Raw genomic sequence first — 12,632 nt, forward strand, 5'->3', positions numbered from 1 at the left:
TGGAGAGGGTCTTGTTTTTGTGGTCTGTGAGGTAGAGTCACCAGAGGGTCATAAAAGATGACATGAACTCAACAACAGCAGCAGCCAGTTCAAAGTTCTTCTGGTAGATTTTATTCTAGCAGCAAAAATCTTACTGGTTTTATATAGACTTGGCAACACACCTGGACTTCATTAGACTTTATCATGAGAAAGCAGGTCAAACCAAACAAAAAAATCTAAACAAAAAAACAGTAATAAGATTATTAATCCAATTTACAAACTCATCTCCATAACTAAATGGTTAAAAGTTTAACATTTAACACAAGGGAACTCACAGGGTTGCTTTTAGACAAAAGGGGACTATTTGTGAGCACCATTATGGTTTCATGCCAAGAAAGAGCACCACAGATGCCTAGATGCCATCTTACTTTGAGGATGTTGATGGAGAAGTACAGAGAGGGTCAGAAAGAGCTTAGGTAGTTAAATTAAAAGTAGTTATCCCTGAAAATAATCTGTTCCTCCAGAGGGGGCGCTCGCGAGGCAAATCAGCCTTACAAAATGTCTGTTTCTTTCAATAAACGCAAAGAGATAAAAGCTGAACGTCTGTAAAGGAGTTGTATAACTGCTGTTCTGTGACCAGAAAGGATTTTCAAACTTACTTATTTAGCCTTTTGACCAAATAAATGCTTTAATGTATCAGACTTTCTTTATCAGTCTTCATTTGAACAGCAGGAAGCGTCTGTTGAAAGTCTGAGTCAAACCACTGATTCTGCCCATGAAACATTTGGATATAACTTTTTTTTCACTATATCACAAACAATTATGTAGTATATTATACAAATACCTAGAAAGCTTAACCAAAATACGCAATTGTTTTTTATATTCAAATGCGTTTTATCACATTAAAGTCCTATATTGTTACACAGTAGTAAGTCTTGTTAGAAATAAGTATTGTAATAGTATTGCGGTTTCTCGCAACACTTTTTGACCCTGTTTCGAGTTTTGCACTCACTGCAGTTCTTCACCTGAACAGGTGGCGTCGCTGCAGAGCAAACAATACCGATGCACAGCTGCAACAACACCAGAAGAAGAGAGACCGGAAGTACATGCCTTCAACGCCGACGAAGCTGCCAAGTTTATGCTATTCCACCTTACTTTTAAGCGACTTTAGTTCGGCTCAGTAAGTGTTAAAGGAAACTTTAGATGAACGGAAGCTAACAGCGATGTGGAGACAGCGGGCTGAACAACGACTGGAAGCAGCAGTGGGAGAAATGTCCGGGTTTCTGGAAACATCAGCCGCAGATTTCATAGAACAACTGCAACAAAACAAAACCCTCTCTGCTGCTTTCAACCCCAGAGTTCGACTGCACAGATTAGGTTTGTCTAAATACAATCCTCTTATTAAGTTTGATGATGTTTTGTTGTTGTTGTTTGTTTTTTTTTTGTTTTGAATATGCGATCATTTACAAACAATCCAAAGCAAACACTGTTAATACAAAGTAACAATTAAGTTTTACTGGTTAAGTTGAATATTGTTGTGTATTGATCGATCTTTTTTTAAAAAAAAAAAACGATTGTGTTTCACTAATTATTGTTGAGATTCCTTCTTTTAATCTTGCTGCAACAACTTCACAGATAATTTTCTAATCTGTGTTTAACAGAGTAATCGGTCTAAGATTATTTATTATTTATTTATTCTTACCAGATTTGGGAGTTAAGGTAATTAAACCTTCTTTCATACTTGGAGTAAACATGTTTCTCTCTATGCATGCATTTATAGCCCTAAATAAAAGATTTTTAATATGATTTTAAAAAATCATAAAAATTGGTTGTAAGACCATTGGTGCCTGGTGATTTATTTAACACCGTTTTAGAAAGTACTGTCTCTAACTCCCCTGGTCTAAATTCTGACTCACACAAAATTTTAAATGACACTTCAATTTGTGGAATCTCATTTTGGGTTTTTTCAAAGAGGCAATTAGAGTCGTCTATTGAGACGTGGGTGGAGTATAGATTAGAAATTTAAAAAAAAAAAATTCTTCTCATAATCTTACTGTCATTGCATTCTTCATCATCGATCAATAAAGTTCTTATAGAGTACTTTTGCAGTCTCCTTTTTTTCTAAGCAGCTAAAGTACAAAAAATTATTTTCTCCACCTTTGATCCATCTTGCTCTCGACCTGACATAAGTACCCTCTGCCCTTTGGAGATATAAAGCATCTAATATAGCTTGTAGTTCAATTAATGTTGGACTATTTAAGTCAGAAGAGTTACAAGTTTGATTCATTTCCTATTCATAGTTTTTCATTCTTTCTACTTTTTTGCAAAAATATATAGTATCCAATGTTATTGTATATTTCAAAAATTCCCATTTATGTCATTTGTGATTAAATGATCATCTTCTACATCCTTGAAAGTTTTTAAAATCCTACTGCAGTATTCCTCATTGTCTAATAAACTGGCATTAAATTTCCAATAGTTTTATGTATCTTTGTCTTTATACTAGAACCTACTACTAAGTTTATAAAGCAATGATCAGATGGTGGTGTTTTAGAGATTCCAGATTTTGTGGTGTATGGTCATCACTTATCCAATCTGCATTAGTATACACCCTTGCCCTCCAGTTTTAGTACTCTATTACTACAACTATTACTTTATTTGTTTTATTACTCTTAGGAAATGCTCCAACAGTGTTGAGACACAATCCTGCTGTTACACTTGATTTTTATTGTGTAAATATGAATAAGTATGTAAAAATGCATGAAATTGTAACTGTCCCAGTTTCTTCATTCTTGATAACATTTAATTATTTTTTATCTCTGAGCTAGAAATGTCCCTAGATTTAATTTGATAAATCTGGTAACTTTAATGTTGGTTAGAGTTTTTGTAGCTAAGTGACTAACGTGAGTATCACATGCTATTAGCTGCTATTTTGCACCCATGTACAAACCTTTTTACTTCTAATGTATATGGGAGTGTATGTAAATTTCTAATTGCAACTTAGCTTGGAAAAAGTTTGTTGAAACCTTTTAAAGTTAAAGGAGAAATCGTAACTTCAGTCCTGATATAAGCTCAAAATCTGCACAGGGAGGCTAAACTGATAAAATCTGATCACATGTCTTGGTTCTTGTTAGAAATCTGTAGCTAAGTTCTGTTCAGTCTGGAGCTGGTTTATTGTGAAGATGAGAAAAACGCCCTTTGAGGAATGAATGTTTGTGAAAGTAGGCACTCCAATTATATGTTAAGTTAAGTCATATTTTTGCATTGTTTTAAGCTGATAAAAAGCTGGATCGAGATTAGAAGATGTTTTCAAAATAAAAGAAGGTTTTTTGCAACAGGTTTAATTTGTTCCATGAAGGAACTGACTGAAAGCTTCATATTTATTACCATCTTCTGGGAGTCAGTCATAAGGACCTCTGTTTTGTACTGATTTAGTTTCAGCAGGTTTTCCGACATCCAGCATTAGATGTTGTTTTGAGTCGAGCAGTGAACTCAACAATAACAGAAGTGATGTATGTGTGAATCTAAAGTTATAACTGTCCTTAATGTTCATGTATTTCAGTGCTCCCTGCAGATGTTCAGCAGACGGAGCTGATTAAAGAAGAAGCTCCTGAAGAATGGAGGCCTGGTGTGGACCAACAGGACCAGCAGGACCCAGGGACCCTCCACATAAAGGAGGAGGAGGAACTGTGGACCAGTCTTGATGTAGAGCAGCTCAGTGTGAAGGAGGAGGCTGATGACACAAAGTTTTCCTGCACTGCAGATCCTTTGAAGAGTGAGGATGATGAAGAGAAACCTTTGTTCTTACAGCTTCATCAGCACCAAGTGGAGGAGGGAGATCTTCCAACCAGCAGCTCAGCTGACCAGATGACAGCAGCAGCTGGTGGAGAGGTCTGTGGAGGAGCAGAAACTATCAGGAATCCAGATCTCTCTACTCATGATGATGAGTCCAGCTCTTCACAAACTGAAGTCAGTGAGGAAGGTGAAGATGATGAAGAATTACATGAACCTGACTTTCAGCTGAAAGACTTATCAGACCTTGGATCAGAACCTGAAGACAGTGACTGGAAGAAGAGCAGGGCTCCTGAGACAGGTGAAAACGCTGTCAACACGCCTCACAGCTTTTCTGACTGTGGTAAACAATTTTACACGACACGTCATTCAAGAACAATGTCTTCAAGTTGTTTGGTGAATAAGAAATGTTACAGAGACAAGAAATCTGGTAGGTCAAGCAGGAAAATCCAGTCAAGACAGAAATCATTTAGTTGTGATAACTGTGGAAAAAATTTTGACAGCAAGTCAAATTTAAACACACACATGAGAATCCACACAGGACAGAAACCATTTGCTTGTGATCTTTGTGAAAAAAGGTTTGTACAAAAGTCAAATTTAAACACTCATATGAGAATCCATGCAGGACAGAAACCATTTGCTTGTGATGTTTGTGAAAACAGGTTTGGAGACAAGTCAAATTTAAACAAACACATGAGAATCCACACAGGACATAAACCATTTGTCTGTGATCTTTGTGGACAGAAGTTTGGACACAAGTCCCATTTAAACAGACACATGAGAATCCACACAGGACAGAAACCATTTACTTGTGATCTTTGTGGACAAAGGTTTGGACATAAGACAGTTTTAAACAGACACATGATAATCCATACAGGACAGAAACAATTTTCTTGTGATGTTTGTGAAAAAAGGTTTGGACACAAATCACATTTAAACACTCACATGCTAATCCACACAGGACAGAAACCATTTGCTTGTGGTGTTTGTGAAAAAAAGTTTGCGGACAAGTCAACTTTAAGAACTCACATGATAGTCCACACAGGACAGAAACCATTTTTTTGTGATGTTTGTGAAAAAAGGTTTGGACACAAATCACATTTAAACACTCACATGCTAATCCACACAGGACATAAACCGTTTGCTTGTGGTGTTTGTGAAAAAAAGTTTGGAAACAAGAAATTTTTAAAAGTACACATGAAAATCCACACAGGAGGGGAAACAGTTTAGATCTAAATATTCAGTCGCCACAAATGAAAGTTCCCACAGAAAAGAAACTGAACAGCTTCAGTATCTGAAGCCAAAAGAAATGAGGTCTGGCAGTTTCAGATCAGCCTGTAGGGTGCTCCACGCCAAGGGGTCAGCAAAGCTGAACGCTCTTTTTCCCTAATTCGGTTCTGACACGAGGAACAGAAAGATGTATATTGTTGTTACAGTGAATGGCACAGTGGCTGTTAGCTTTTTGCTGGAAAGTGCACATATAAATTGGATTAAGCCCAGTAGGGCTGGGTGAGTCAGTCATCTGGTGTGTATAGTACCTGTGTGCACTCAGAGAAGACCAGCCAGATTTAGTGTTCAGCTCACAGTGATGAGTGAGGCAACTATAGCCAGAGACAAACCTCAGGGCACTGTGGTAGACCGTGTCAAAGTACCGCAGAGATTTATATGGGCCACTCATGTACAGCACATCAATCACCATAATCAAGTAAAGGCGTAAAGGTAGCTGATACTAATATCTTAACTGTGAATGAAAAACGGGGTTTATTGAACAATCTCAGTTTAAAGCAATACAGTTTAATTCTAACGGATTCTGACAAATAGTAAATGGACAGCATTTATTTAGAGCTTTTATAGTCTCACTGACCCAATTAAGTCACTTTTAGCCACGTTCACCCACACACGCCAATAAGCAGCTTGGGGGCAACCTGAGGTTCATTATTTCTTCCAAGGGCAATTATTTTATTTAATATTTTTTTATATTTTATTTAATATTTTTTTAAAAAAGGATGGCACAATGGCGTAGTGGTTAGAGCTGTTGCCTCTCAGCAAGAAGGTTGCAGGAATGCTTCCCGGCCTGGGGCCTTTCTGGGTGGAGTTTGCATGTTCTCCCTGTGCACATGTGGGTTTACTCCGGGTACTCTGATTTCCTCCCACAGACCAAAAACATGCATGTTAGGTTAATTGATGACTCTAAAACTGTTCCTAGGTGTGAATGGTTGTTTATCTCGTTTGTCTCTATGTGGCCCTGTGATGGACTTGCGACCTGTCCAGGGTGTCCCCCGCCTCTCGCACAGTGACGGCTGGGGATAGGCACCAGCTCCCTGCGACCCGGGATGGAGAAAAAAGAAAAAAAATGGATTTATTTTTAAAAAAGATTTATGTCCATGTTACCAAACTATCTTGAAAGCAGGGCTTACAATTTACACAAAAACACGGAGCAAAAAAATCAAAGCAAAGTGTGAAATGTGCTGTCGTCTTTAACATTTTGTTAAATTTTGCTTTTACTTTTGCGTTACCTCATAATAACTCCGTTTTTCATAGGTTTCATGCCAAGGTAGTTATCCCTAAAAGTAATCTATTCCTCCAGAGGGGGCGCTCGCGAGGCAAATCAGCATTACAAAATGTCTGTTTCTCTCAATAAACGCAAAAAGATAAAAACTGAACGTTTTGTAAAGTATGGTTTGTGTTCATTCCTCTTTTCTGTTAAACTCATTACAGCTTTATAACGTGTTTTTTTTTTTTTTTAAAGGGACCTCACCAAGGTGCAAACATTTAAAGCTTGTATAAACATTAAATGGTAATGCAGTTCAAACTGTAAAATATAAACAAACTTTGATATTGCTAAAATGTGGTCACGCTTAGCTTATGATAAAATAATCATAAAGAACAGTTGTGTCTGTGGGGTGAGGGAGGCTGAAGTCTCCAGGACATCATGACAGGGGCGAGTGAGATTAGCCGTCCTTGAGACGGAAAAACAAGCTGCTGCAGCTGTTTGTGTGCAGAAAACCCTGGTCTTAGGCGCGGTTCATAGTATAAAAAGGAGGTGGAAGGGGAATCACCTCAGACACAACTGGGAACGTGTTGCTGTTGCTTCTTGTTGGTGAGTTGTCTCCATTCAGCTGAATGTTTGAATAAATGTATGATTTTTAATTACACCTCTGGTCTGGACTTGTTTTGTGTGTCCGTCTTTCCTGCAACATGCGGGGAACGGTGAAAAACTCAAGGTAGTGTGGTGATATTCCTCAGAAGGGAGTAAATGACGCATACTGTTTTTCAACAGTCTGTAAATGAGTTGTATAACTGTTATTCTGTGACCATAAAGGGTTTGCAATCTTTGTGCTGTGTGACCAAATAAATGCTTTTACTGTATAAGACTGTCTTCATTTGAACAGTCGGAAGCGTCTGTTGAAAGTCTGAGTCAAACCACTGATTCTGCCCATGAAGCATTTGGATATATATTTTTTTTACTGTATCACAAACAATTATGTAGTATATTATACAAATACCTAGAAAGCTTGACCAAAACACGCACTTGTTTTTTTATATTCAAATGCATTTTATCACATTAAAGTCCTGTATTGTTACACAGTAGTAAGTTTTGTTAGAAATAAGTATTGTAATAGTATTGCGGTTCCTCGCAACACTTTTTGACCCTGTTTCGAGTTTTGCACTCACTGCAGTTCTTCACCTAAACAGGTGGCGTCGCTGCAGAGCAAATAATACCGATGCACAGCTGCAACAACACCAGAAGAAGAGAGACCGGAAGTACATGCCTTCAACGCCGACGAAGATGCGAAGTTTATGCTATTCCACCTTACTTTTAAGCGACTTTAGTTCGGCTCAGTAAGTGTTAAAGGAAACTTTAGATGAACGGAAGCTAACAGCGATGTGGAGACAGCGGGCTGAACAACGACTGGAAGCAGCAGTGGGAGAAATGTCCGGGTTTCTGGAAACATCAGCCGCAGATTTCATAGAACAACTGCAACAAAACAAAACCCTCTCTGCTGCTTTCAACCCCAGAGTTCGACTGCACAGATTAGGTTTGTCTAAATACAATCCTCCTTTTAAGTGTGATGATGTTAGTTAGAGTGACCAGATGACCCCGATTTTAACGTTTTATGGATGAAAAGAAAATATTGCGTGTAAACTGTTATTACGGGTGAATGACTGATTGTAGTGTAAATCGCTTTAGGGTCCTTGGACTAGATAAAGCTCCATACAAGTGTAAGCCATTTACCATTTACGGTAGGGTGACGATACGTCCCCGAATTGTGGGATTGTCCCTATTTTAGACGAGCTGTTCCCGGAAATTATATAATTTTAGCATTTTATGGAATGAGGTATATTTTATAGGCATGACACACCGCTCTACAGACCCGGGCCAATGTGCACCGAAAGCGACGGGTTTTTTTGCAACAGGTTTAATTTGTTCCATGAAAGAACTGACTGAAAGCTTCATATTTTTTTACCATCTTCTGGGAGTCAGTCATAAGGACCTCTGTTTTGTACTGATTTAGTTTCAGCAGGTTTTCTGACATCCAGCATTAGATGTTGTTTTGAGTCGAGCAGTGAACTCAACAATAACAGAAGTGATGTATGTGTGAATCTAAAGTTATAACTGTCCTTAATGTTCATGTATTTCAGTGCTCCCTGCAGATGTTCAGCAGACGGAGCTGATTAAAGAAGAAGCTCCTGAAGAATGGAGGCCTGGTGTGGACCAACAGGACCAGCAGGACCCAGGGACCCTCCACATAAAGGAGGAGGAGGAACTGTGGACCAGTCTTGATGTAGAGCAGCTCAGTGTGAAGGAGGAGGCTGATGACACAAAGTTTTCCTGCACTGCAGATCCTTTGAAGAGTGAGGATGATGAAGAGAAACCTTTGTTCTTACAGCTTCATCAGCACCAAGTGGAGGAGGGAGATCTTCCAACCAGCAGCTCAGCTGACCAGATGACAGCAGCAGCTGGTGGAGAGGTCTGTGGAGGAGCAGAAACTATCAGGAATCCAGATCTCTCTACTCATGATGATGAGTCCAGCTCTTCACAAACTGAAGTCAGTGAGGAAGGTGAAGATGATGAAGAATTACATGAACCTGACTTTCAGCTGAAAGACTTATCAGACCTTGGATCAGAACCTGAAGACAGTGACTGGAAGAAGAGCAGGGCTCCTGAGACAGGTGAAAACGCTGTCAACACGCCTCACAGCTTTTCTGACTGTGGTAAACAATTTTACACGACACGTCATTCAAGAACAATGTCTTCAAGTTGTTTGGTGAATAAGAAATGTTACAGAGACAAGAAATCTGGTAGGTCAAGCAGGAAAATCCAGTCAAGACAGAAATCATTTAGTTGTGATAACTGTGGAAAAAGATTTGACAACAAGTCAAATTTAAAGAGACATATGAGAATCCACACAGGACATAAACCATTTGCTTGTGATCTTTGTGGACAAAGGTTTGGATACAAGACAGTTTTAAAAGTACACATGAGAATCCACACAGGACATAAACCATTTGCTTGTGATCTTTGTGGACAAAGGTTTGGATACAAGACAATTTTAAAAGTACACATGATAATTCACACAGGACAAAAACCATTTGCTTGTGGTGTTTGTAAAAGAAGCTTTGGAGACAAGTCATCTTTAAACAGACACAGGAGAATTCACACAGGACAGAAACCATATGCTTGTGATCTTTGTGGACAAAGGTTTGGACAAAAGTCAACTTTAAACACACACATGATAATCCACACAGGACAGAAACCATTTGCTTGTGTTGTTTGTAAAAAAAGCTTTGGAGACAAGTCAACTTTAAACAGACACATTTTAAGCCACACAGGACAGAAACCGTTTGCTTGTGGTGTTTGTGAAAAAAGCTTTACACAAAAATCCGTTTTAAACAACCACATGATAATCCACACAGGACAGAAACCATTTGCCTGTGGTGTTTGTATGAAAAGCTTTGGATACGAGTCAAGTTTAAACACACACATGATTATCCACACAGGACAGAAACCATTCGCTTGTGGTGTTTGTGAAGAAAGGTTTAGACACAAGTCAGGTTTAAATGACCACATGATAATCCACACAAGACAAAAACCATTTGCTTGTGGGGTTTGTGAAAAAAGGTTTGGACGCAAGTCAAATTTGAAAACTCACATGATAATCCACACAGGACAGAAACCATTTGCTTGTGATGTTTGTGAAAAAAGGTTTAGACACAAGTCAGCTTTAAACAGTCACATGATAATCCACACAGGACAGAAACCATTTGCTTGTGATGTTTGTGAAAAAAGGTTTGGACGCAAGTCAAGTTTAAACAGACACATGATAATCCACAAAGGACAAAAAACGTTTTCTTGTGGTGTTTTTGAAAAAAGCTTTGAATAAAAGTCAACTTTAAGCACACACACGATAATCCACACTGGAGGGGAAAACAGTTAAGATCTAAACATTCAGACAGATTTTTAAGACACTTAAGAGTTCACACAGGACAGAAACTAAACAGCTTCAGTATCTGTTGTTTAATAGTATGTGAGCTGTGGAAAAATTGTTCATAATTGCTGTCATTTTTATATACAGTATTATAAGTGTTGTTAGAGATGTAACTTTAACAGCTATAAATATTATTTATGTCATTATTTGGTATGTCTTCTTTACATATATGGTTTGCATGTTTATTTTTCTGAATATGGATTTTTTTTCTACGTTACACTGTGTTGGAACCATTGTTCAGTGCTATGTTGCACTGGGGACATTTTAAGTTGTTGCAACCCTCCTCCAAGAAAGCATGGCCCAGTCCCAATACTCGCACTACGCTCTACGCTCTCTGTGAAATGTGTACTCAGTCAAAGTGCACAGAAGGGTTACAAGCATGCAAAAATTGAGGAAATGGGAGAGTACTGGTTACGTGTTCGACTTGCGCTTCTGGGGCGTAACTGTGACATCCAACAGTCACACAACCGGTCAATGTTTTGGTATTTTAAGAAGGTGCCAGTACAATTTTAAAAAGTAAATTTTAAATTTAATTTTAAAAGAACTGAAACTGTAATAACATTGACTTGTGTTGTTAGGTGTAAATATGTGACGTGTTAAACATTCATTGTAAATCACAACAAAAAATGTATGCTACATTTCAACTAATTCAATGCTGTGTGACTCATTTATTATTTGTATACACCACAACTCTCGCAAAAATGTTTTTTAAGTTAAAGTGCAGGGGCATAGATTTAAAAAGTATCGTAAATCAAAGGCAATGGTTAAGAACACATGCAATGTTTAAATGTCTCACCGACTCTTTCTTTAGGGTAGAAGAAAAAACTTGAAAAGAAATGAGGTCTGGCAGTTTCAGATCAGCCTGTAGGGTGCTCCATGCCAAAGGGGTCAGCAAAGCTGAACGCTCTTTTCCTTAATTCAGTTCTGACATGAGGAACTGAAAGATGGAAAACATTGTTAGACATTACACAAACATCTAGAAAACCTGACTAAAACACGCATTTGATTTGTTCCTTCAAATTTGTGAGTTTAAATGAATTTCCTGTATTATTTTACAGCAAGTTTTATTATAATATTCTACACAGTTGCACTTAATTAGGAAGGCCACTTAAGATGAAGTTTACTATTTTCAATCATAATATTAGAGGAGGGCACACAGTTTAACAGACGACAGTGCCCCGTCTATGAAAAATAAAGCCATACAAACACATTGAACTTTAATTATAAAAACAAATCAGATAATGTGTGATCATCAAGTATGAAGAGGCTCCTCCAGGCTATCTGATCAAAATTTTGCCCCCTGTCAACAGAAAGTTACAATAACAGATCGGTCATTGGCTGCAAACCACGACACAATCCCTTACTGCGAGAGAACGCAAAACTACTGCAATAAAATGCAAAACATTGTAAGGGACCGCAATGATATTTATTTTTTGACATGACCATTAAGAGACTCCACAGATTTTGAATATTGAATGAACATTTTCGAGAGTGTAATGGAGAACTCTTCAAATTCTTAAAAACTTTTGTATATGAAATTTTCTTCAGCATGCTTTCTTAATTTTAAAGTTGTAGCTACTGTTTTGCAAATTTTAGTTTGTAGCTGCTGTTTTGCTGGTTTTAGCTTTTAGCTAATTCTAAATTTCTGGGATAAAAGGTGATATATATTATTTAAAGGAATGCTAGGCCTTTTGTTCTTAAAAGTCTTAATACTTATGTTTTGTCTATAAATTATCCAAAATGGCATACACGTTTGTCCTGTATCCTTTAGAAATGCTTCTTTATGTCACTGAAAAACAAGAACAGAACTGAGCAAATCTGTGATTTTGTTTTACTACATTCACAGAACAGTGATTACTTAGGAGTCTTATAAGGTTTGAGTCAACCAGCATAAGTGTTGCTGGAAAAAAACAAATGTTAAATGTTATTAGAAATTTTGTTTCTTGTTCTTAATTTAAAACCTCTTGGGCGGATGGGGTCTTTCAATCCAAACTGATAGGTTTACTATTCATGGTGAGTGTAAAAACAAGGATTAACCAGCAGAGGATGCTATTATACAGAGCAGAGATTGGAGCTGAACCATTTTGTTTTAAATATTGAAGACATATTTTTATAAGTGAAAATAATTAAATATATTTGGGCCAGGTAAATCCAAGTCTTAACTTATCTTAAAAATAAAGAAAACAAACAAAAAAAAAACATTTGGATTCAAATTATTGTTATGTTTGTCATTTTTTCAATTTTCTTGGTATGTCCAACACAAACTTTACTGATTTTGGGACAAATGACTACTTATTATAATGTATTATTCTAACCTTTATAAAGCCACTGAGGACCTTTTTACGGTGAGCCTTTAAATGAAATACAATT

The 12,632-nt window shown here is 37.4% G+C and overlaps 2 protein-coding genes across 3 annotated transcripts; both read left to right on the plus strand.

Annotated features, from left to right (window-relative positions):
- Positions 1-1,077: 1,077 nt before the first annotated feature.
- LOC108239215 (zinc finger protein OZF-like) lies at positions 1,078-7,626 on the plus strand. Of its 2 annotated transcripts, XM_017421797.3 has the most exons (3): positions 1,078-1,356; positions 3,542-4,072; positions 7,468-7,626. In XM_017421797.3, the coding sequence occupies exons 1-3, from the start codon at positions 1,203-1,205 to the stop codon at positions 7,593-7,595; spliced, it is 813 nt and encodes a 270-aa protein (XP_017277286.1). In that variant the 5' UTR covers positions 1,078-1,202; the 3' UTR covers positions 7,596-7,626. The 2 variants fall into 2 exon arrangements, with proteins under 2 accessions (XP_017277286.1, XP_024862948.1); XM_025007180.2 differs by lacking the exon at positions 7,468-7,626 and having other exon boundaries at positions 3,542-5,748.
- On the plus strand, positions 7,626-10,911 carry LOC108239216 (gastrula zinc finger protein XlCGF57.1-like). Its single transcript, XM_037978769.1, has 2 exons — positions 7,626-7,811; positions 8,416-10,911. Exons 1-2 carry the CDS (start codon positions 7,658-7,660, stop codon positions 10,155-10,157), a joined length of 1,896 nt encoding a protein of 631 aa, XP_037834697.1. The 5' UTR covers positions 7,626-7,657; the 3' UTR covers positions 10,158-10,911.
- The last annotated feature ends 1,721 nt before the right edge of the window (positions 10,912-12,632 follow it).

Source organism: Kryptolebias marmoratus, linkage group LG12 (genome assembly GCF_001649575.2).
Source record: "Kryptolebias marmoratus isolate JLee-2015 linkage group LG12, ASM164957v2, whole genome shotgun sequence".
Lineage (NCBI taxonomy): Eukaryota > Metazoa > Chordata > Actinopteri > Cyprinodontiformes > Rivulidae > Kryptolebias > Kryptolebias marmoratus.